We start from the raw sequence: 25,818 nt of genomic DNA, 5'->3' as shown, positions 1-25,818 counted from the left end.
TATCTCTTTTAAGTGTGGCACATCTAGCTGTTAATTGTATTCCTAAGTATCTTATTTTCTTTGTAGTCTGGATACCTAATCTATCAACTAATTCATTTTTCTGTGCTCTAGTCATATTCTTAACAAGCATTTTGGTTTTTTCTTTATTTATCTTTATGCCTGCTATTTCACCATATTCACCCAGTACTTCCATTAGCCTTGTCCCTGATTGTAGTGGCTCTTCAATTATAAAAACAAGATCATCTGCAAAGGTTTGCATTTTAAATATTTCTCTCTTGATCTCTAATCCTTTGATCTGCTCATCTTTCAGAATCAGTCTAGTTAATACCTCCAGGGACAATACAAACAGTAATGGAGATAATGGACAAACTTGCCTTGTGCCTTTTTGAATTTGGAAACTTTCAGTTGTTTCTCCATTAATTATAACTTTAGCTGCCTGTTTGGAATAGATTGATTTAAACATATTTATAAAATTCTCCCCAAAATCCATATACCCCAGTTGGTTGAACATAAAGTCCCATTTCACCTTATCAAATGCTTTTTGTGCATCAAGAAAAATTAATCCCATTTGTTTTTCATTATGAACCTCATAGTATACCAATACATCCAATACAATCCTAACATTATTTCTTATATATCTTTTGGGTAAAAAGCCATTTTGATCTGTATGTATAAATTCTACTAAGAATCTTTCAAGTCTTTTAGCCATTATGGCCATAAAAATGTTATAATCCGAATTTAATAATGAAATAGGCCTATAATTTTTAATAACACCGAAACTGAGTTTTCCTTGGGAATCAGTGTGAGAATTGCTTCTTCCCATGAAGTCAGTATTTTCGCATTTTTTAGGACCTCATTGAATAGCTCTATTAATATTGGACTTAAAGATTCTTGCAAAATTTTATATATTTCTGCTGGTAAACCATCCGGCCCTGGTGCTTTGTTGTTGTTTTGTTTCTTAATTGCCTCTGATAGTTTTACGGGTGTTATCTCTTTGTTCAACATATTTTTAATCTCTTCTGAAACTTTCGGTAGGTCAGCTATTTGCAGATAGTCAAGAAAAATTGATGGATGAGATGCAGAATACTGATAACATTGAAATTAAAAGAATCTGCTGAATAGCTATATTGTAACATTGAATAAAATAATGTATAATTTACAATTAAATAATATTTGTGGTCTTAGTAAAGCATATTAATATGAATTAATGTAACAGCATAGCAGCATCTCCTTCATTTTAAAAATCACAATAACATAATATCAAAGAAAAGGAATATTTGAAGCTGGCATTTTTTGCTTCCCTAGTTTGAACATAAAATAATAACCAAGAATCCTCCAAGGCCTGTTCTAAAGCAGAAATGCTCAAGGTAAGTTTCCAAACTCTTCAGGTAACAGTTTTTTTTTAAATAACATATTCCCAGTAAGAAAAGATGAACTACCAACTGAAAAATGCTATTTCTTAGAATGGGATACACAAAGATATTGCTGATGATTTGACTGTGATAACTGCGATTATTTGATTTCTTATCCTCCAGCCTTGAGTGACCTAGCAAGGTTAATAGGACTTCTCTAAGCCACTTTGAGCTGATGAGTAATAATATTCAAAAGTTTCTAAGCTCTGTACAAATCAGCATTTATTGACTTTTTAATCTTTAATTGGATTTATGTTTGGAAAAGAATATTGGTTTTGAATGGGACATAGTTCTGTAAATACAATCAGTAGTCATACAAATTTGTGACTTCTATTAATGATTATTAACATTAGAATAATTACTTAATCATGTTTAATACTGTTGATTGTAATAGAGCTTCGTGGGAATGATGCCGTTATAGTTGGTATTTTTGGAATCTTATGTGTTATTTCATTAACTTATATTAGTTGTGTAAATCTTAAATATTTATATTAGCCCATATTAGGCTATGGACAATTATCCAGGTTATTAAAGTTCATTTACCTTTTAATTAATAAATGATGACAATTTTTAATATTTAAAGATTATGTCATCTACTTGTCAAAGTACTTCCAAATTTCATCTTCACTGAGAGCTGTCCATATGTCTGTTGCACTCACATAGTTCTTTGGTTAGCTCCTCTTTGCTTTGTTGAACAGTAATTGTGCAAGAGACTTTATGTATTTCAAGCATTCATGGTTTTGACTTTTCAGTGGTGAGTTATAAACCTATATTGTTAAATGTCTTGTAAGGTTCAGACGTAATTGTTTGCATCAGTTTTAGGAAATTACAAGTAAAACAGGAGAAAAAACTAAGAAGAAAATTTATAAAAGAAGCAGTCTCCTTCAGAAATCTTCACAGAAGTAACATTGTGGCAAAAGATGATAGCTTTAAAGGTATGTGAATATAGATCTTTCTTTAGAGAATATCTGCAAATATCTATGTATTTATGCCCTGTTTGTATCACCAAAGTTTTGCCATCACAGTATTTGCTTTATCTTAGGAAATACTCCAAAGAATTTTTTTGTTGAGGATACAGTCCTGCAACTTATTGGACGGTATACAGTGAATATACAAGATGGTATACGTGATGTCTTCAAACTTCTGATTGAATTGCTATCTTGGTGGGTACTTAGTGAAGAGGATTATGCACTCTTTTCAACAAGTTGTCTATCGGTGGCTGAAATAATGGACCAGCTCATAAGCTTTTTAATTGCTAAAAATGATAGAGTGAAGACAAGAATTTTTGTACATGTTGTAAGTGAACTTGAAGAAGTGGATCCTAAGCTACATGACTGGATGAAACATCTTGACAATAATGGTATGGTCATGTTTTCTATAGTCCTGTAATTCCTTTATTATTTCATTCTAGGACTATATATATAGCTCATGGAATTTAGGAATGAGGTTTGTTTACCTTAAAGAAGAGACTTCTCTTAGCTGTTGTAAACCTGGAACTATTCGTACTAATTCTGATCTGCAAATTCTCTTATGATTTATTCTTAATGAAAGTTAAGATTGTTATAGGTAGTCCCTGATTTACAATCATTTGCTTAGTGACTTTCAAAGTAACAATGGCAACAACTTTGGAAAAAGCGACTTACGACCGTTTTTCACACCTACAACTGTTGCAAGCATCCCCATGTCACAAGATCAAAATTTGGATGCTTGGCAACTGGTTTGTATTTATGACGGTTGCACTGTTCTGGGGTCACGTGATTGCCTTTTGCGATCTTCTGACAAGCAAAGTCAATGGGGAGGCCAGATTCGCTTAACAACCGCATTAGTAACAGGTACAGTGATAAACTTAAAAACTGTGGCAAGTTCATAAAATGAGACAAAGTATACTCAACAGCTATCTCACTCAGCAACACAGATGTTGGGCTCAATTTTGGTCATAACTCTAAGACTACCTGTATTTAAATATAGAAAGAAAAGGCTATATGGATCTTGAAAAGGTATTCTCTTGGTGGGCAGCCTAGTAGTAATTTGCACTGAGACCTGCAGCGAAGTAAAGGGCTGATTGTACCCAGAGGCATATGGAGATAACCCAGCACAGCTTTCAAAGCAGCCACATAGGCCTTGCAAGGGTGCAACTGCTGGAGCGCATCAAAGAAAGCTTCCTTTCCACTAATTTGCTTTGTGAAGTGACTCTTAAAAGCTTTCAAAGGCCTAATATTGTAGTGATTTAGGATAAATATGTACATTTATTATAGCTGATAAAAAGTATACCCTAAAAAGAAATAGTACCTTAAAATCAGTCACATTAAATTTAGAATGTATCTCAGCTACCAATTTTTTCTTTTTTAAGTTTCTTGTCAGAAATTCTTTTTAATTTGCTCATTATAATATGCTACTCACAGTGGCATGATTTCAGTAGTTTTAAGAATAGTCTTCTGTATAGATTTTTAATTTGTTATGGCAATGCAGGATCAGAAGCTGGATGGAACTTGTCACATTTGTTTTACACTGCTGATTTTGTTTCTCCTCTAAAATCTATGCCATTTTTGTTATGACTAATCAAAACCAGAACGTTTCCAGAAACTATATGTAAATTAAAATTATTTTATTTATTTTGTAGAATACAGCATGTACAGTGTCTCCATCATAATTAACTTCTATTTCAAAAGGGCAAATTATTTTTTTAATTGAAGGTTTTTATTATCTCTTTAGGAAAAAGAGTGGTGCAAAAGTAAAATGCAATAGTAATTTGAAAATAGCAATTAATATAATATTCTCTAATATAGCAATGTGCTCCCCAAAGAGTATTCAAAAATATTTAAACACTTCCCAAAATAATAAGTAGGTTATCACTCACACACCCAAACACGCATATCCCCCATACACATACAGAGAGAGAGAGAGAAATGTAAACCAGAGGATAAATGATAATCTTCACATGAAGCTTATTAATACTACTATGATATTATTACTATTTCTATTATTTTTCAGGTTTAAAAGCTACTGAATTTTTTCTCTCGGAATATATAACTTTAATTCTACAGATTGATTTTAATTCAGTAGCAGTTCTCTGGAATGAGAAATATGGTATTAAACTCAGCAGAACATTCACCTGCTTATCTGAAGATACAGATGAAATAATAAAATACTTAGAAGAGTTGTCACTTATGGAAGTTCGCTGCTTATTGTGGTTATTAGAAGAAAATAGACAGTGTTTCCCATTTCTTCATCAATGTTTAGATGACTATTTTGATAACCTGGGTAAGTGTGCAAGAATGCATAAAAAGCATTCTATGAAAGATTTGTCACCAGTTTGAAAGAAATCCCCAAAAATAACTTGGCAGAAAGGAATAGCTGATTTTTCAGGCAATGTCAGCTTTGCAAGATAGTCCAAACAGGGGGCACACACAGGCATGCTAACTCTACCTTTACTGTAAGATTAACAAAATCTAGGAAGTCTGAAAGTACTCTCCCCCCCCCCCATCATTCACTTTTACTCTCCCAAACACAAGGGAAGGTCCCTTTTGAGAAACATTCAGTGGCCCTCTTCTTTTGGCCTCACATTTCATTTATCAGAACATTGCTGTGGCTTTTCCTCCCAAGATCATTCCCACATAACATTGCAAATAGTAATGTTTTGGGTGAGGGATAGATTGTGTACAGGTATAGAGATTAGGCAAACTATAACAATGTATAGATAATGTTGGGTATATAAAGTATCAGCACGTCTGTGATGAGGATGGAAGTTTATTTTGATTATACCCTTGACTATGATTTAGTTGTATGTTTGTTGTATATATAATGGCAGGTTTGCTCATTTATTAATTTCTGTAGTCATTGGCATGAAGAATCCCATCTTTAGGCCTATTTTGTGTGTATTGTATTGCAATTATTGTTTGTCTTTTATTTACTTATTTGAATAACTGTTGAATTCTGACTATAAAAGCATAACTGCTATCTGAGTGGAGTGAGTCCTGGAATTTAGATTTTTTTTAAAGAATACTTTATAGTGTTATGTTTTTTGTGTATTTTCTTACAATAAATAAAATTTATTTTTTAAATAGACAATCCTTTTATTGTGTTAAGGAAGGAATATACTGAAACTACTTCAGTAAGTTTGCTTTTTCTGTTTATCTTGATTGCAATTAAAATGTGAATGAATTAATAACAATTCTAGAATTTAGAAGAAATAGACAATGTTGATCTTCCTATTAATTTTAGATTTACATTGCATGTATTATTGACAGCTAATCTTATATTAATATTAGCCAATAAATTTCAAAGCAAATAAAATACATTATTTAAATATATTTTAAGCTTGGTGATAGTATGTGTCAAAAACAATTCATATAGTCCTTATTTCCAGTGAGGAAAAAAATTATTTGATCCCCAGCTGATTTTGTACGTTTGTCTACTGACAAAGAAATGATCAGTTTATAATTTTAATGATAGGCTTTTCTGAAATGCATTTTTCTGGATTTTTTTTTGTTATTCTATCTCTCACTGTTAAAATAAATCTACCATTAAAATTATAGACTGATCATTTGTTTGTCAGTGGGCAAATGTATAAATCAGCAGGGGATCAAATATTTTTTCCCTCTCACTGCAGCTCTCTCTTTTTCTCAAAAACTGACATTTTCTGAGGCATACATTAACAGGGAAGATAGTCACATGTGTTCGAAGTTAAAATATCAGAAGCATCCCATTTTTTATTAAGCCTTTTTTTCCCTTTAGTATTTATCCTGTCCTCAAAATTTCTTCTTCATTAGTGTTTATTATATAGTTAGGTTATATTCATAGTTGTGTTCTATTTATATCTATAGTACTGCTAACCATAGGTAGTTGTAATCTGGATATTCATATTATTTTGAGCCTTGTTTTAAAATTGAATTATGCTTAGTATTACAATTACTCTTTCTAAAATATAATAAATTTTATATAAAAATTGCTTTTGGAAATTGGAAGTGTCCTCTCTGACCTTTGCAAAAGGGAGCCTTTATATTGGATGGGAAATCTCATATTTTGGCTAGAAGTAGCTCTTAACGTCTTCTTCAATTTGTGGAGGAAGATGCAGGGAGTGATTTTTCCCAGCTGCCTCGGGGAAAAAATTGCAGAAGGAGAATTCATTTTATGGGCTAGGTTTCATTCTATGCCCATTCTATTCTATTAGCATATGTTGTGTGAGAGCCTTGTTTCTGTTTTCATTGGTAGCACCATGTATACAGCTAAGGTTTAATACTGAAAAGGAATAAGCATTGGGAAATGTTACGTTTGCGCTTAATTTTGTAGAAGCAGACTGTTATAATGTACTGTTATTTCACATAGTTTTGCAATGCTATATAACTAGCATATTTTTTAACATGAAATTATACTGCCATAATACTGCTAATGAGAACTAGATACTGCTCTCTGATTTGGGCTTTGTAATGTAAATTTGGAATTGATTTTGTTAAGTTTGAGTCAAAATAGTGTTTCCTGAAATTTGCATTTAAACATTTAGCAAATTGCTTTTTGTTTCGGATGATCCAGATACTTTGATAACTGTTTGAAATCCCTAAATGTAATAAATTAGAAAGGAAGGAGAATGCTAATGTACTTGTGTTTACCTTATGGGAGTTGAAGAGCATTTAATGGGCCACTCTGGGAACAGAATGCTGGAAGCTGGGTCTTTGGCCTGATTCAGCACCGTTCATACATATATATTCAAGGTTTCTGTTTTCTTATTTACACAATAAAGAGCCAGTATCCTGGGTCTGTTTATTTCTCATATGTAATTGCAATGTTTTGATATTGCAAAAGACATGATCACTGGTTGTTTTTTCATTATTGTTCAGTACTGAGGCCTATAATGTTCCCAACAGTTCCTAATTTTTTAAAACAACCATTAGGCTGAAAAAAGAGCATGGTTTTTTTCCATATAATACATTGGTATAACGTGGTTAATACTAAATATTAAATTTCTTTTTTCTTTTAGAATAATGCTATCAAAGTTAAAAACAAAAACCGGAAAAAGTCAAAAGAATCCAAGGTAAATAATTGTAAAATACATTCACAATATTAGATCTAACAAATATAATTTGTTTTGCTTTCTTTACATTTCTTTCTGCTTAGTGGTTGGAGACCATTTTTGTATGAGGTACTCGGCTGCTTTAAAATTTGTTGAATTGGGTACTCGACACATTTTGAAGCAAAAATCTTGTCCCGGTAGTCATCTTTCTCCTGTTACTTGACGCGCAAGATAGAATTTGCTGGCAATGGCTGCCTCATGTCTTACTACTCTTTCCGACTGAAATAAAAGGTCACATAGTAAGTCTTGTGGTTTGCTCGGTACCTGTTGTTTTCAGTACTCGTCACACCTCCCAGAACGAATCCCGGATGACTACCAAGGTACTACTATGTCCTTATTTCAATACTTCCCAAAAATATTTAGCTCTGATCTTATGACGAAACTCAATTTTTAGCTGTTTAGGATTTTAAGAATATAAGGAAAAAAATCCAGCTAATTAAAAATTCATATTAATATATTTGTTTAAAAATACATGTTATAGAGTATTTTCAGAGAAAAAAAATATTTTAAAGATATTTCCAAAATGTTGGCAGAAGATATGTTAAATGGGCATTTCTATCTGATGCAAAAAAAACAAACAACCTGTTGACTTTTAAATATTTTTACATTCTAATTGAAATGGAATTTAATGTAATAACTTGAACACTGTTAATGTGACTTATGAAAGTGCTCAGAAATATCCATCATAAAGAAATCATAGTCAGAGGGGTAAATGTGTTAATGTTACACTGATGTATTAATTATATAATTTTACAATCTACTTTATAGGACATGAAAGCTTAAATCATAATTCATTTGATAAACAAATCTTGGCTAGATCAAAGCAAACAAAGCAATTCTAATTGGATTTTATTCATCAATAATCATCAGGGTAATATCTGAAAAATTCAGTGCAAAAGGAACAATTGGCATTTTAAAAAAATGTATATCTAGTTTTGATAAATAAATATTTTTGACCAATTCTGGGGATATAAAATACTATTTCTTACTCATGTGTTCAAAAGTGTTTGTGATATTCAAGTAAACCTAGTCAATTCTAATTACAGTTTGCCTGGTTTTTATTTTTAAACCAGTTTTTCTGTTCTTAATTTAGGCTATTTTAGTTGTGTCTGGTGGAGTTGGTACAGTAACTCAAGAAGAAGACAATATATTTTCTGAAGAATATACATTGTAAGTTGTACTGCATGAAAATGCACTCTTCAAAAATCTAACCTTAATTAGATTCAGATAAATAATTTTCTTTGTGGGAACTGTGTTCATAATCTTTCTTTAAAGCATCTAAAACAGCGGCTCCCAACCTTTTCTATACCCCACACCCCTAGAACGCTTCTGATATATTCTCGCATCCCTTACAAAAGTTCAAAATAACGGCAACAAATTATGCATATAAACTATAATTTTGAAAAACCAAGTTTTCGCACCCCCTGGAATATCGTCTTGCACTCCCCGGTTGGGAACCCCTGATCTAAAATATACAGTGCCATACCCAATGTAAGACAGAAACATTTTTGGCTCAAAATATCCCATTTTATGTGCAGTTGTTCCCCTTTGACAGTGAAAAACTCTTTGATTAGTAAAAACTTCCCTAAGAAGGAAAAGATATGAGGCAACTTTTATTAATATTCTGCTTCCTTTTGGAAACAACTTAGGACTTGAATAGAGAATAATGAACGAGGGAGGGGGATCAACAAATATTGCTTCCTTTACTATTTTGCTAAGGGAACTTTATGCTGGATCAAACATTTGGAGAGGCACCAGAAAATACAATCAAATCATTATTTCTTAATTCTTCTTGTACCTTGTGGAAAGTCTTACACACAATTCCATCAGCATCCCACACAAGTATTGTGAAAGAATCCTGCTCTAGTAAGTTTGTAAAAGGACATGCAAAAAAGGATTTTATTCCACCATTGAAGTGGAAAGATGCATGTGTCTTTTCTAGTTAGTGCTCATAATGTAATTGTACATTGGAGTTAAGATTAATTTGCAACTAGTATAATATACTATTGGCCTATTTTCATTTTGTTATACTGAGAATTCTCACTGTAGTGGTCTGATTTAGTAATTTAACTTTAAACCATTTAGACACCATGGTTTACAATACATTATTTTTCACATAGAAGTTTTTTTCTCAACAGAAGTTTTATGAATCCACATGAGCCTTTTAGAATCCCAGATGATCTTCATGAACAAGTTATGATATTTGAAGCGTTGTATAGTACTGCTTCTTCTAACAACAGTTATCAGAGAATTTTGGACAATAACCCAGACCCAACATGTGAAAGTTTATATGAGTATGTTCTTATTTTCTTGTTTTAGTTGAGTGCTACTTATTAAACAAAAAGGTTGGAGAAAGAGTTCAGTTGAATTACAATTGTTAATTGTTACAAGTTAACCCATTTGTAGTTTTACTAAATTAATGAAGAGATGTTCCTGTCTAAACCTTCTATTGAAGCCTCCCAAGGATGTTTCAAATGTGCCTTACTTTTTTTTAAAAAAGCAGAGCAATGGATTGTTATATGGCTGATCAAAGTTAGCTTTTAAGATCATATATTATTGGGAATCCTTTGGAAATTTTTATTTCTTGTATGCTGCCTTTCTGAGATGGTTCTTTCCCCCTGTTTTCCTTTATGTCTATCCACTTACTGTTTGTATTAAATTATTTTTTGCTGGAAATTCTTTTTCAATTGCCAGAAAAGTATTTATCCTGACTATGTTTACCTGTTGTAGGTTGGTACCAATATATGAAAATATCTATTGCTCTCCAGAGATTTAATACAAAGTTTGTTAATTGCCTTAAGTTGCAAGTTGTCTTTATAGGACAGGTTGCATTGTATTGGCTTCAAACATTGAGTTTTGTTTACAGTTCTCTTTTGACCAAAGTGTGTACTAGCTATATGGGAAGGGAAGTGGGGCAGTCTCGGAAGACTACTTCCTTGAAATTTGTGCATGTTTGTTTAACAGTTAAAATGAGCTACACATTTATAACAGTTCTTTTCAAATGTGTGGGTATTTCAGGATACATTCAGACAATACTGTAGTATCAAGAAAAACTGTCCAACTTCTCCCACAATGCGTGATATTTGGAAAGTCCTATAGTGTTTAATACAAAATGACATAAAGTCTATTTTCTAATTTGTAGATATTTTATATTTCAAACTGGAATTCTTAAGATTGTCACACTGTGTTACTCTTGTAAAAATGAGCATTTAGAAAGCAAATCAAGTGACTTTATGGCTGCATCATTCCTATAGCAAATGATTTGGGGGGGGGGCTCCATCTATTTGAATAACATGCAATATTTCTGAACGCAATTCTTTTGGAATATAAGAATGAGAGAATTTTTTCATTTCTTACCTAAATGCCATCTGTTCTAGACACTTTGAGCAATCTTAATTGCATATATACAGATTATGAATGCTTATTTTGGTATTAAAATTATATTTTGATTATTTTCACAGCTATTTTTCTCAAATCTTGGAAGAACATGGTCCCATGGAAATTGATAATCCACTATTAGTTGGGGAATATGAAGATTTTCCCACAGACACTCGTAGGATAGTGGAGAATGCTGGTGGTCTAAAATCTTTTCTTCTGGGATCTCTACGTTTTGTTATGGTGGATGATCTTATTGGATTGATGAAACATGCTGTTATGCTGCAGGAAAATGTAGAACTTGTTGAAATTGATGAAAACATTAAAAATCAAGAAAATTATTCAGAGAGCCTATACTGTCAAGAAAACAATTTCCATAGCAAATCCAGTTTAAACCCAACTGCTAAGGAATTTAAGCCTGTCTCTTTTAATAATAAGCCTTATATTCCAACATCTACAAATAATGTAGAGTATGTGACTACTAGCCATTCCTCATTTAGTCCTTTGGCTTCCTCACATTCCTTGTCTAGTCAGACAACTGACACTGCACTGATGGCAAGTGTATCTTTGTCTCCAACTGTATCTGATGATCATACAATATTTCTGAATGAGAGACTATCTCCAGTTTTTCCTCAAGTGCCATTTATTCCAGATATTTCTGAGCAAACCAATTATATATATGCAGATTATAATGCTTATCTTGATACTGATTCAGAAGAAGCAACGCATAGCAAGTGTAATGTTGATAAATTTACCACAGCTGATCAAGTACATACATTTCAGAACATTCCTTGCACAGCAATGAAATTGGACATTCGGACTTGCAAAGATAATCCTGACCAGATTGAGGATCATTGTTGTAATGATGCTGAATGTAGTTCTGTTACCAAAATAAAAAAGCAGAATAAATCTCTAGCAAGAAACAATCCCCGTTCAAGGATGATTGCTATACAGGTGAGAGAAATACATTAGTCTATGTTGTGCATATTAATGAACTAATACTTTTTTCCTTTTTTAGATTTGACCACTTAATGTATATACTGTTCAGCAGATGTCCCCAACCTTTTGGGCACCAGGGACTGGTACCCTGGAGAGAAGTTTTTCTGCGTACCGGAGGGGGCGTGGTTTTGTGTGCTGCCTGCACCTCGCGGATGGGACTTTGCTTGTTTGTGCGGACTGGTTGCTGGCATACCACGGGCCAGTACCAGTCCACAGACCGGGGGTTGAGGACCACTGCTGTACAGTACTAAGTGGTAAAATATATTTAGTTTCAAACTGGCAGCATACTATCACATCACCAAAATTCTACCAAACTCTTCTAGAATGGCTGTAGTTTGACAGAAACAACACGTGGAATGTTTTGTTTGTTCTGGATTTCATACAAAACAGAATCTGTAAGGTTTGGTTCGCACATTATACTGATAATCGATTAGATTTTGATGCATCTCAAACGTAGTGGCTAATTACATATGCCTAATTACTGAAAAATAAAGTGCAGCTCAAGTAATGGATTTTTGTATTTTGGTGTACATAAGCTGTGTGATTCTGCTTCTAATGCCCTTTGGAAATGATGAGTCAGATCTCAGTAGTGATAAGCCAGAATACAAGGAGATTCAAAAAATGAAGAAGTCAATAAGAACCTTAAGGCATTAGTCCAAAAAGCTTATAAAAATATAAGCTTTTTTGACTAATGCCTTCAGGTTCTTGTTGACTTCTCTTCTGCTCAGTATAATTAAAATGCACCAAAAGCAATAAACATATTTTGTGCTTAAAATAACAACTGCATCTTGGAAGTTCAACCTGACAGTTCTCAGTGGCTTGGAATTTCTTAGGTTTGGCTCAGGAAAAATCAGGGATTGTTCCGGGATGAGTAGGAAAAGCTTATCTTACCTTTCCTCTTCTTCCTCCCCTTTTACCACATGGAATCTGTGCTAAGCCCTCCCACAACCAGTATTGCAACTGATTTTCCTTAACTACCTTAGCCATGGCCAACACACTTAAATTCAGTTATGGCTTATCAATTCAGCCCATGCCTCCCAGTGTCTTTCTACTATCCCCAATATCTGATGAGGGCACCTTTTTTCCATTGTTTCCCACTTTTGAGAATGAGGGCTACTTGTAAAGCCAAGTGACATCTTTCTGGATTATTGTGTTTCAGTAATTTGTCAACTCCTTAGTAGCTTCTTTTTCTTTGTAAATATCAGAACTATTTTTTTGTCACATTTTATTTGTCTTTATGTTGTTTATGAAATACTTTATGAAAGTATTTTTGGGCCTTTACATTGTAGGTGGATCGGGAACTAACAGATGTTGCAGTTAATACTTTACCTCTTCATCCTTATGAAAGCCAACAAGTAAGTAAATTATCAGATGTACAGAGTGTGTCCACGGAGGTTGAGGTTACCGGTAATCCTTGGTTTACGACCATTTGTTAACCATTCGAAGTTACGATGGCCTCAGAAGTCATTACTGACTGTTGTAAAATGTTACATTCCCCCACCTATGGATTGTATAATCACAATCTGGGTGCTGTTGGCCCTTTCAGCTGGGTTACCAAGTGCCCTGCAATCATGCGATTGACATTTGCAATTTTCTCTTCTGGCTTCCCTAGAAAGTTAATGGAGCCAGCAGAGAGGATTCCCTCTTGTCTCTGAAAGGAGGCTGAAAGAGCTACTTGCCAAGGGATGCTGAATTCCTTCAGAAGGGTACAGAAATGGAGCTCAGATCATGATAATTTGACCTCCATTCCAGGAGTTCTCTTCTGCATGCAGAAAGCTGACGTCCTTCTGTGGAGTTCAGAAATTAGAGTGCCGGGATTGCAATAATTGAGCCGAGCAATCCTATGGGCAGTCACATGAAGTCCCTCTTAATGACTGCTTCACTCAACAATCAGCTCAATCGGAGCTCAGTTAAAACTGAAATTGCCAATACTTAGTACATTTATTTGGTTGACTTTCAGATTTAGAGAAATAGGTATAATATGTAAGATCACATTATTGCTGACCTGCTATTTAAGTTCCTGTTTTATCTTGGGAGAGGGAATCAGATGCTTGTGTCAAAAATTTGTACTTCTTTAACATTATGTTTAAATGTAAATTTGTAGATAAAAGAATGTTTGATTTTTATCTATGGCAGCAATAATAATTTTAAATTAGTTATTGCTGTTTTTTATGGTTATGCAAACTGGTTAAAGCATTGTAGGAATATAGAATGTAATATATTTTGCAGGGAGATATGTTACGTATGGAGAAAGAACATCATGTATTACAAAAACAACTTAAAGAAGCAACTGAAAAGTATGAACAACTTAAATGTCGAAGTTCCAAAGACGCCAGTATTTTAGAGGAGGAGTTATCACTACTTATTGAAGGAAATAAGGTAATTATTTTTCATCATTACTAATTATACATATAAAGGGAAGGAAATATGGCCATCATCATGGTTGCCACTATTATTCTTTGTACATTTATACGGCCAGTTACATGACTTTTTATCTTTTGCTGAAAAAAACTTTGCCGTTATAATTCAAGCTGTATTTGAAATGAGATTATTTTAAAGACTTTTTCACTGCAACCTGGAAGATTATTACATTAAATTATTAATGTACATCTGAAAAGAAAATATTGCTTAAGCTAGGTACTGTACTTAAAGTTTCTATACCCTGAAAATCGAATATTTAAGAGTTTTTATATACTTTCGCTATGCAAGCAAAGTGACTGTTTTTAGCCACTTTGCTGCATAATGAAAATATATAAAAACTCTTTATTCCATTTTCAAGGTAATAGAAACTTTAGGTACAGTACCTAGCTTAAGCAATATTTTCTTTTCAGATGTACATTAATAATTTTACGTGTCACTTTTTTTTTTAATCCAAATAATTCCTAAACACTATTTTTAGGGTATTTTGTTTTAAGAAAGCATTCCATTAAGTTTTGTGGGGGGTAAATAAATATATATATTTTTACAGCTCAGCAAGAGAGAATTGGATTGGTTTCATCAAGATGCAGAAGTGAACTTTAAAAAATGGCAACAAGAAAAAAAAGAAAACCAAGAAGGATTAAAAGCAGCGAAAAATAAAGTCAGAAAGCAAGTAGAAACCAATGAAACGTAAGTTTATTCTGAAAATCAAAATATATTTAGGTGGTGAGAGATTGTATGGACTTCAGATTTACATATTTTTGCAGATTTTAGTTTGTTTCTGAATATAGGTGGTTCTTGGGTTACAATGGCAGAACGTCACGTGACCACATCACTCAGTGATGGCAATTCCACCAGTCCTAGTTACTAGTGTTAAATCATCCACTTGGATGATTAAATGAAGACCTCGTTGGACTGAGACTTCCTGCCGGCTTCCCCATTGACTTTGCTTGTGGGAAGGTGGCAGGGAATGTTAGAAATCATGATCACATGGCTGCAGCTCCCTATCATGGCTGAGGATATATTGTAAGTTCCCCTTGTTCAACTTTGTCATAAATTTGAACACTCACTGACTGAGAGGTCATAACTCTGAGGACCACTTGTATTGCAAGGGGTTGCACAAAAAAATAAAATGGTGTATATTCAACCTCAGAGAAGAACAATCCCATTCACAACCTTCCTTCAGATGACATCATCATCATCATTATTATGATTTATCCTTTACATGTACGAACGCACACGTATACATACTTTTTTGCTAAAGTCAAGGCACAAATATTCCTATTACTCTTGCTCCCTTTTTCCCCACAACAATAGCCTTGAGAGGTGAGTGACTGGCCCAAAGTTCTCCAGCCAATTTTCATGCATAAGGGAGATTTAGAACTCACACTCTCCTAGTTTCTAGGCAAGCAGGTTAAATATTATACTAAAATTGATTCTCAATCCACTTTAATGGTATAGTATTCTAGCTGAATAAATATTAAGACATTTTCAATGTTCTATCATACAAAATAATGAAAACTTGCAAAAAGCTCCTTGTTTCTTCATATTTTTTATCCTACAAACATTCATTGTGCTAGTAATTTTACCTGCCACTCATCCTATAGAACAATTGGATAAATTGTTTTATTAATGTTAGTATATACTGACATGGTTCATGATATTGTCAAAAATAGGCTGAATGATTTCCTTTTAGATATATTAATTTGTCTCTGAAAAGTGCTAGCTAGCATACATAATTCATATTGTTGAATATTACTCTGTGTATGATTCAGTTCTGATCTGAATATTTTCTTATACGGCTTATGGCATAATCTGGTTATCTAATGTCAAATGTTGATAGACAAGAAAAAAATCTGAATATTGTAATATAGTTAAGAAACATTGTATTCAGTAGCTATATACTATGATATTGTTTGTAAAACTTCTATGTAATAAAACAGATATATGAAAAGTATTGATGAGAAGGATAAACAGTACAAAGCATATTTGGATGAATTTCTGGAGATAAGGTAGGCATAAATATGCTTTACTTAATCTTTAATTAGACATTTCACAAATCGTTTGATCTGTTTGATAAATGTATACTGTCTATTAAATACTCAGAAATTAATTTCTGGAAAACGCAGTTGTAAGACCATAAAGAAGAAACTGTAATCTTGCCAGAGATTAACAGTGAAAAAGGCACTTTATAAATCAAGCTGAATGTATATGCTGTGTTTAATTAAACTAAAATTATTTGTTGCTACTTATAAGTAACTAAACAACCTGTGACCCCATTGGATCATTCTTCTTACCACATATAATATTGGCGTATGCTGTTTCCCCTCCTGTCGTGAGTCTTGGGAGAGCCCTGTTAAAATCTCCTGCTCTACATCTGCCTTGAAAGTAGCTGGTGTTAAACTGTATAGTCAAACATTAGGAGTTGACCACAGGGAATGTTTTATGACATTTTGTATTATGCCATAAAATGATTTTGGGTCATTTTTATGTCATAAAATGTTTTATAAAATTTGCTAAATTTCAATTACCTGGGAGTCATGGGTACTGGTTTTGTTAGTTGGCCTATTTGAGGTACCTTGATTGAAAAACATTTACAGTTTTGCCTAGTTCAGTGTTTCCCAAACTTGACAATTTTAAGGCATGTGGACTTCAACTCCCAGAATTCCACAGCCAGCAACGCTGGCTGTGGAATTCTGGGAGTTGAAGTCCTCATGCCTTAAAATTGTCAAGTTTGGGAAACACTGGCCTAGTTAAAGTTTACTGATACGAGAGTTTTACCAGATTGTGTGCTCAGTTAAGTTTTGTTTTGCAGATATGCAGGCACATAGAGGTCCGAGCATATGTTAATAGTCTAACTTTACTTTACAGTAATAGGTTTGAATGTGAAAAAGTAAAAATGGAGGAACTTATAAAGAAGACAGAGGATTATCAGCAAGAATGTGTTAAAAGAGCAATAGCAGCCGAGGTAAAACATATTGCTGATTCCCACAAACTGTTTATTATCTTAATATTTTAACATGTTTGTCTAAAAGTTATATACTTGAAGTAATACTGTTGTCGGGCTCCATCCACTAGGATTCATTGTTTTTCTGCTGAAATTTGGTAGTCAGAATTTAACAAGCTAAAGTTGCAAGAGGCAAACTGATCACTCCTCCTTTGTTTGGATCACAGTGTTATAATTTAGAGTAAGTTTTAGAGCACACCATACAGCTTTAGTGTAAACTTCTAATTTTTAGTTTCTTGCTACCTCTATGTTAGTTTTTAAAATATACTTATACTGTTATATTTTTAAGATTACAATTTGCAGTAATGAAAAAGAATAGTGTCATAAGTGTTGGTGATTAATTGTTTTCTACAGAGTTAATGCGATATACTGTTTTCTCCAGCTTGATGCTTAGATTTACATTAATTTTATTTCAGGTATCAGTACTTGAAAACTGGAAAGAGAAAGAATTATATAAATTATGCAGAAAATCAACAAATGCCAAAGGCAATATTAAATATCTAAAATTCATGACCAGGTATTGCTTTCAATATACAAATATTCTGTTGCATATGTGGTTGTTGTGAAAGATACTGAATGGCAATATAGATCAGAGTTTTGGAACCATATTCATGGAATATTAGGAATGTGAGAACTTAATAGGGCTCTGTGAGAAACTAAGGGAGAAAAAGCACTTTAATCTGAATGCAACTGATTTTCTAACATCAGAGTCTTGCTTCTTGATTAGGGTCCCTGGAAATTTGATTTTTACTAACAAGATCTGTGGTCTGAAAAGGGATGAAACTCTGCCATAGATGACTTTGCTCACTATTAGCTTTTAGCGTTAGATTCTAATTCTTCTCCTAACAAATCATACCTCTTACTAAATTGTCATGTTGTTGTAGTTGCAACATAGAAAAAATGTGTTAAGTGAACCATGTATATGCATAATTTGCTTCACTGAACTTTGACTATGGCAGCAGGTCATAGTGCTATCATAATTATTACTCTGAAATGAGTATGACAATCGATAAAATATTTGTTAGCAAATTGCATTGGCCATTTTTTTCTGAAATCCATCAGCTGTTACAACTCATTTTGATGCTTGGAAGGCCAAAGCCATGTGATTTTAGGGTTTTGCATTGTTTTTTCTTCTTCCTTTGACTCAAGTAATTCAGAGTTTCCTCTTTTTCTGCTTATGCCAGGCTCTGTTATTTTGTTCTAAACTTAACTCTACAAAGCCTTGATTCTCTTTTTCTTTCCAAAAGTCTTGCTTTTCAAATAATTTGAGCACCTACTTTTTATGTTTCAACAACATAAGCTTGATTTGGGAAAGAATGCTTGTAGAAAAAAAAATCAAACTTTAATATTTTAAGCAACTACTTATACAACTTGAATTATTTAATTGTCATTTCATGGTTAGAATCATTTATAATTACGAAAAATTAGGATATAAGTTTTATAAATGGATTGATTAATATCAAATTAATTACATGATTAAATTACATAAATTATATCATTTTCAGTCATTCTGCAATGCCCCAGTCAAAATTACAGATTGATTCTTGGGAGTTATTTATTTCCAATATTGGAGAAGAAAAGAAAAAAATAGAGGTAAGTCTCTTGTGATACTTTTTATTGATCATTGTGTATTGGTAGTGCAATCATATCTGAAGAAAACTGAGAGATAAACAAGTTCTGTATATTTATGTAGTTCCTTCACCCCTTCATTTGCACAAATGGGAAAGTAAGCCAGGAATCACAATCATACCATCCTCTTCAAAAACAGAAACAGAGGCTTCAAGAAAGTGGCCTATTATACTTGTTTGAACTATGATTAAATATGAAGAGTTTCTGAAAGCCAATAAACCTGGTTCAGATATAAGTGGAAGCTATATAGTTGGGCTTCTGTATTTGTCATCCTGCTCACAAAGGAAGGAGTAGTGCAGGTACCTGTCCAGACATACTTAATATGTGTAAACTTACCGCTTGCAAAAATTACTTAATACTGTATTGCTTTTTTTAAACAATATATACATTTTCATAATGGTGTGGTTTCATCTTCATGAGACAGCTGGATGAGGTCTTTTGTTGGCATGTGGTGCAGTATCTTATGCTGATGATACCTAGTTGTATATTTCTACCCCTGGCCAACCAAGAGACACTAGCCCCAGTACTTATTCAGTTGCTGAATAGACTGTTTTAGATTCTTGCCAGGGCTGCAGTAACCTAGACAGAGCTGGTACACAATTTTGAGGTCTTCCTGGACTCATGGTTCCTGCTTGAAGAGAAGGGGCAGCCATGGCCGGGGCAAGGGAGTATTTATTGCACAGGCCAATGTTGTATGACAATTGTGTCTAGGAGGTCTGACTCATCGTCATTCATGCTTGACCAATTCCTGGTTGGATTATTGTATTGCACTCTACATGAGACTGCCATTGAAGACCATCCACTAAATACAACCACTCCAGAATGTGGCAATAATGCTATAGTTATGGGTGCTCCATGTTTTACCCACATTACACCATTGTTGCACAAGCTGCAATGGCATCTGGTTTTTTTCTGAGTGCTGATTACCACTTTTAAGGCCTTAGAGGGGCCAGGCTACCTATATGATGTCCTCTCCCTGAGGGTATCTTCCTGGCCCACTAGGTCAGAAAGAGTGGGTTTGCTCCATGTCCCCTCTTAAATGTTGTCATCTAGTGGGACCTAGGAAGCAGGCTGTACCTCTCCCTGCTTGTAAAACTCTTCATCGGAGATCTGGCAGGCTCCCACACTCCTTGCCTTCCAGAAGGTCTTGACAAGCTGGCTTTTTCAGCAATCATTGAAGTAGGATGACGCTAAGGTACAGCATCATCGTGCACAAGCGCATGGGATAGTGCTGCCTTGGGATGCTATGGAGTTTTTGTCAATTTTATTTTTGGTTTGGGTTATTTTTTGTTGGTTTTACTGTTTTACAATGGTGGGCAGAGTTGTTGTTATAATATGTGTGGCTATATAAAACTTTGGAATATAGGCACTTTTGGTGAAATCCCAGAACAACTGGAGCATCGTTTGAACACCATTGGCACTGACAAATTCACCATCAGTCAGTTGCAGAAGGCAGCTTTAGTCACAACAGCTTACATCCTGCGATACCTCTGACACTATGAAACAACAATATCGGCCTTTCTCAGGTCCTTGGGAGGGACTTGATAGGTGGATAAAAATCCCAATTTCAGCCTAAGCATATCTCAGACTGTGTAAGCAACCACAATAATAAATAATACTTGAGATTAGGATATTAATGCTTGTAGGATATTAATTTCTCTTTTTTTTAATTAATAAAATGAACCTAGCTTGTTTCAAAACATCATTTAGGAACCAGATGCTATGGCATTAGCCTAAGAATCACACATTCATTTATATAGTTTTTACTGATAGGCTTTATTTTGGGCTTTCAGCTAAGTTAAGTACTCTAGATAGAGAATTAAGATCTAAGAATATTAAAGGTATCTCTCATCTCTTTTACATAGAGTCAATTTGAAGAGAGGATTTATATAGTAAAAAATGGTGCTCTCCTAAATAGTATCACTCCAATAGAAACCGCAGATCTTCAGCCACCTACTGGTTTGTCACTAGTAAGTATTTTATGAATACGAACAGATCCCTGTGTTTTCACTATTGCAACTTTGAAGCATGGAAAAGCTCAAACAGTTCTATCGCTTGCTCAATTTTTTTCAGAGAAGGTCCCTCCCTCATATATGAACTGCCTTGGGGCCTCTAGAATTCTCTTTCCTATGGGAATATATACAGTAACAAGAAGTGGGTACAATGGAAGGCTGTGACATAAACTGAGAATTCTTCAGGATCCAATCTGAATCACCCGGATCAGAGTTTTAGTCTTCCAACCTTTCTTGCCGGAACCCATCCTCAGGAAACTTCTTTCTCTCCAGAATGTATAATATTTATATGATGCCTGGTTGTGTGTGGCTTTTAATTGTTAATTGGGGTGTTGGTGACTGGTTATTAAGTAATTGATTGTTGTTGTACCAACTCAGATTGGATCATGCCTCATTATCTTGGGACATGTATATTTGCCTTCATTTGTGAGAATTCTTCAGCTTTTTGTCCAAATTGCTGCCAGGAAACACCATTTGAACGCCCAGAAAGACTGAAATTAAAAGAAGGCTGTGATAGTATAAGATTCATTTTTCAACAGAAATAGAGGCTGTGATACGTTACAATATTTTGATAGAAAATTCTCAGACCCTGTTATGATATTCTTATATGTTGAATCATATAAAAGAGTAGATATTGTTGGTAATCTAATTTTTTCCTAAATAAAGCATTATTGTAAATATAATGCTGCATATAAGTAAATGATTGCCTCAGCAAAGCAGGTGACATTAAAAGACTCTTTCCCTTTTTGCTTTGACTTTTACTGTTCAGTTTTGTAGTGTTTGGAAATCATTGGTGTTGGATATGTTATTTTTAGTGTAATATTTATTTTTAATATTTTATATATTCTTAAACTGGCTTGTTGCTCTTTTTGTATACCACCTAGAATCTGAGGCAGTTTTTAAAAAATGATAAATAAATAAAAACTTCAGTCTCAAGCTATCTGATGAGGCAGAAGCAGTTTTAGAATGCTTGGAATAGTTTTTCTCATCATATTTAGTCTTTGTGCTATTCTTTCCCTTTAGGCAACTCCTGAGAAGTCTCCTATTAATGACCCAGCCATCATAATGTATTCAGCTGCTGCTCCGCACCTGTTTGCTCCATTTTCAAATGTTAATGACAATTACTCCTTACCTTCCAAAGTTAAAACTCACACTGGCAATAAAGATCCAGAGCCTCCTTCAGATAAAGACACTGGAGAACTGCCTTCTGAATGCAGACAAAGCTCACTTTCTGATAAAGTATGCTTGCCTCAATCACTAGGAAATTCAGGAAGTCAATTTCTCCACACCATTCTAGAGGAACCAGCAGGCGCTGCAGAATTGGACAATGCTACAATTCTAAACAAGCCAATTCTCGGAAAGCTATCTGAAAATATCATTAACCAACTTAGAATTATATTTCCATACCATACAAGGTGTGTCTATGCTAGAAAAAAAAATGGGTAGCTCACACTTTAGTTAAAAATCATGTCTCTCGTGTGTGTGTATGTGTGTGTGTGTGTGTGTGTGTAAAATCTAGTTCAGTGGTTCTCAATCTTTTTAATGCCGCGACCCCCAACCGGTCATAAGTCAAGGACTACTCAACTGGTCATAAGTCGAGGACTACTCAACTGGTGCAGCACCATTTGCAGAATGGGACTTTTGGCGGGTTCAGCAGGGCAGAGACAGCCTGGACAATTCCTACTGGCTTTTGAAAGCCAATAGAATTAGACTCTATTCAAGAGAGTCTATTCTATTGGCTTTCAAAAGCCAATAGAATAAAAGGGAGTAGCACAGCTAAGGAAAAGGGGGGAAAAATGGCGGACTGCGTTGTTTGGCGACTCCCGTGAAATGGTCGTTCAACCCCAAACGGGGTCCCAACCCATAGGTTGAGAACCACTGATCTAGTTAGAATTGTATAATGTATAATTTAAATATACTCTGGCACAAATCTTTAGAAATGATTATTTTTGCTTTTCCTAATATGATTTAAAGTTAGAGAAAATTTGAAATGGCTCTTGTCATTATCTTAAATAATTTTTAATATCTAATATCTAATAATAAGTAATATTTAATATCTAATAATAAGTAATTTTTAATATCTGCAATTATGGTTCAGTTTGGGCACTAAGTTCAAGACTTGGTGACAATGCTTTCTGTACCATGCTGCTTATTACCATTTTTCTATTTTTTTTCTTAATTTTTTCTTAATTTGGTTGGCAGGAATTGAGTTAACTCATTTCAGCATTCTATTATGCTTTAATTCAGATTTCTCTACTCTATTCATTTATTTTTATTTTTATTCTTAGGATCATTTTTTTTAAAAGTAACAGTATAATAAATCATTATTATATATAGAGTTCTTTGCCTGGGGTTCAGTTATATGTGACCCCATTGCATAAATTCTTCTGAAACAGGAGTGGGAAATAAATATTCATGGGATGTGTTGTAACACAACATAGTTATCTTAAATTCAGAGTGGAATCTTTGTTTTATCCAAAGACCTGTGAAAAATAAGGTGGATGTCTTAAGTTTTCATTGTTTCTAGGATGCTTTAAAGTGAAGAAGAAATAGTAAGTGGCTATTTTAAAATATATACATTCTTCAGGATGCTAATAGGGACAGGGCACAAAATGCAATTCAGTTTTAGATAGTCATGTTTTCTAAAATATACCATATTGTAGACAGTATTTATCTTCTTGCAAAATATATGAATACCTGTGTTTCTTTTCTCCTGCAGTTCAGATTTAGAAAATTTTATAAAAGAAGTCAATATCAAGAACAGAAACAAGTTGAGCACAGATGCATACCTAAACAGGTTAACTGAATTTATCTTGGATCATCCAAACACAAAAAAGGTAATTTGCAGGAAATGTTTATGTAGCTACCAAGAAACCCCCATATAATACATAGGATACACTATGGTATATATGCTATTGGTAATTGCTATTGATAAATTCACAAAAGAAAATCTTAATGGACTCAACACGGTGATCATGTGACCCCAGGACACTGCAATCGTCATAAATATGAACCAGTTCCCAAGCATCTGAATTTTGATCATGTGACCATAGAGATGTTTGCAGTGGTCATGTGTGAAAAACGGTCATAAGTCACTTTTTTCAATCCTGTTGTAACTTTGAATTGTAATTAAATGAACTGTTATAAATTGAGGATTACAAGTATAGGTTTTTCATTTTATTTCATTTTTATTTGGTATTCAATATGCGTCCCATTATCAAAGGGATTTTTTTTTTTTTTTTTTTTGCTTAGAGACCAAGATTTGTCTCGGTATTATTTTGGAATGCTTATTACTGATATGTTCTGTTTTGTTTGCTTTGTGTTCTTGCCTCAAATAATCATTTGTTTTAATTCATATATTTGTCAACTACCTAAACAGTGCAAAAATAAAATATAAATTAAGAAGGTATTACTAATACTTTTCCATTATGTTTTTAAAGGTTCTTTCCTCTTCTGGAAAAAATGAAAAGTTATCCTCTTGTACTTCTGGAAAAAATGGAAGTCATACTCAAAAAGTATTAAACACATTGGTACAAAGCAAACCAAAGTCTAAAGCTGCTAATGAAAAGAAAAATAAAACTAACTTTCCACCTCAGTCAAATCAGATGCCATGGAAAAAAATCGGTGAAACTTCAAAATCAAAGTGGAAAAAATCAAATGATGCCCCTGTAGGTTTTCTATGAAAACTGTGGTTTTGATAAATCACTTCAATAATTTCAATGCAGGAATGTCATACATATTCTTTCTAAAGCCATTTTAAAATTTTAAACATAGGCTTTTTTTTTTTCAAGGTTTTAGAATAGTTTTCAAAATGTAGGCAGTGTTTAATATCATAGAAATCAGAGAATGGGCTAAATTGATCAGTTTTGAAAATCCAGATTTTTTTTCCAAGAGCTGAATAGAATAAAAATGAACAGTGTTCCATACCAATATGGTATGGTAGGTTCCAAAATCTTAAGATTGGAATTGAACTTTTCTCAAAAGTTTTGTCAGGTGGAAGTAATCAGAAATAGGAGTTTAGTTCAAAGTATTTCCATTTTTTTACATGCTGCCCATACACAAGAATGTGATCTAATGGTCAAGGCAAATTGGTGCTAGATAAGAGTCAGTGGAATTCAAGAGGGGCTGGACTTGGGTCTCTTGTGGGAACATAGCAATTCTAAACTGATGACACATTTGATCCCTCCCTCGTCATCTCATACAAGTTTAATAAAAAAACTGCTGAAAGTAGTGATAGCACTATTTTTTCACAACTAAGTTATTAGAAAAACAATATGTTGCACAAAAGATAATTTTCCATGAATGGGGGGGGCGCATATAATTGTGAAGGGTATAGTCTTCATCGGTTCCCTGAACCTGTGTCTTTTCCTATGCTTTTCCATGAGCAGAATTCACTTATGGAGCTCTGGATGCAATATTTTTTTCTAATCCATTGACGCTGAATACATTGGATTAAAATATTTATTCTAGAAGTAAATAAATTTTGCAAAGCTGCATGGCTTAGAATGATACATTTTTATTTTGATGCTGCTAAACTAAATTTCTGTTTAAAAGGTACATTTTATTGAGTTAAACAGCCCATTTGGTTCAGTACTTTCTGAATCAGCTGCTTTCAGGATATTACACACCAACTTAAATCTGTCACTTTAATAGATCACAGAGATGTTTATGTATGTAAAATATTACATATAACCATTAGTTTTTGGAATTCTTCTGAGAGTCTGTATTTATTTTACTTTAATGCATAGTGAGTCAATAATTTTTGAAGTAGTTTTGAAATGACAAATGCATTTTTCTATAGGATAATGATCCATGTGTAATATGTCATGAAGAGCTAACTTCAAATCTATTACATGTTCTGGATTGTGGACATAGATTTCACAAACTGGTAAGTGAATT

At 33.6% G+C, this 25,818-nt stretch overlaps 1 protein-coding gene across 3 annotated transcripts in view; it reads left to right on the top strand.

Annotated features, from left to right (window-relative positions):
• The window catches only part of TTC3 (tetratricopeptide repeat domain 3), a 60,517-nt gene that overhangs the window by 32,654 nt on the left and 2,045 nt on the right, over positions 1-25,818 (top strand). For all 3 annotated transcript variants that reach the window (XM_039369919.1, XM_039369938.1, XM_039369928.1), the window contains 21 exons: positions 1,306-1,367; positions 2,229-2,347; positions 2,455-2,772; positions 4,404-4,673; positions 5,477-5,523; positions 7,387-7,440; positions 8,573-8,649; positions 9,618-9,773; positions 10,941-11,808; positions 13,143-13,208; positions 14,083-14,232; positions 14,822-14,961; positions 16,215-16,283; positions 17,143-17,239; positions 17,695-17,795; positions 18,784-18,871; positions 20,773-20,877; positions 21,943-22,334; positions 23,639-23,756; positions 24,360-24,587; positions 25,721-25,807. In XM_039369919.1, the coding sequence (XP_039225853.1) occupies positions 1,306-1,367; positions 2,229-2,347; positions 2,455-2,772; positions 4,404-4,673; positions 5,477-5,523; positions 7,387-7,440; positions 8,573-8,649; positions 9,618-9,773; positions 10,941-11,808; positions 13,143-13,208; positions 14,083-14,232; positions 14,822-14,961; positions 16,215-16,283; positions 17,143-17,239; positions 17,695-17,795; positions 18,784-18,871; positions 20,773-20,877; positions 21,943-22,334; positions 23,639-23,756; positions 24,360-24,587; positions 25,721-25,807 (3,612 nt within the window). The remainder of the gene's footprint in view (positions 1-1,305; positions 1,368-2,228; positions 2,348-2,454; positions 2,773-4,403; positions 4,674-5,476; positions 5,524-7,386; positions 7,441-8,572; positions 8,650-9,617; positions 9,774-10,940; positions 11,809-13,142; positions 13,209-14,082; positions 14,233-14,821; positions 14,962-16,214; positions 16,284-17,142; positions 17,240-17,694; positions 17,796-18,783; positions 18,872-20,772; positions 20,878-21,942; positions 22,335-23,638; positions 23,757-24,359; positions 24,588-25,720; positions 25,808-25,818) is intronic.

The sequence above is a fragment of the Crotalus tigris genome, unplaced genomic scaffold (assembly GCF_016545835.1).
Source record: "Crotalus tigris isolate CLP2741 ecotype Arizona unplaced genomic scaffold, ASM1654583v1 scf7180000017601.7605149639:7615979, whole genome shotgun sequence".
Classification (NCBI taxonomy): Eukaryota; Metazoa; Chordata; class Lepidosauria; order Squamata; family Viperidae; genus Crotalus; species Crotalus tigris.
The sequence above is the reverse complement of the archived record's forward strand: the minus strand, read 5'-3'. Positions and strand labels throughout refer to the sequence as shown.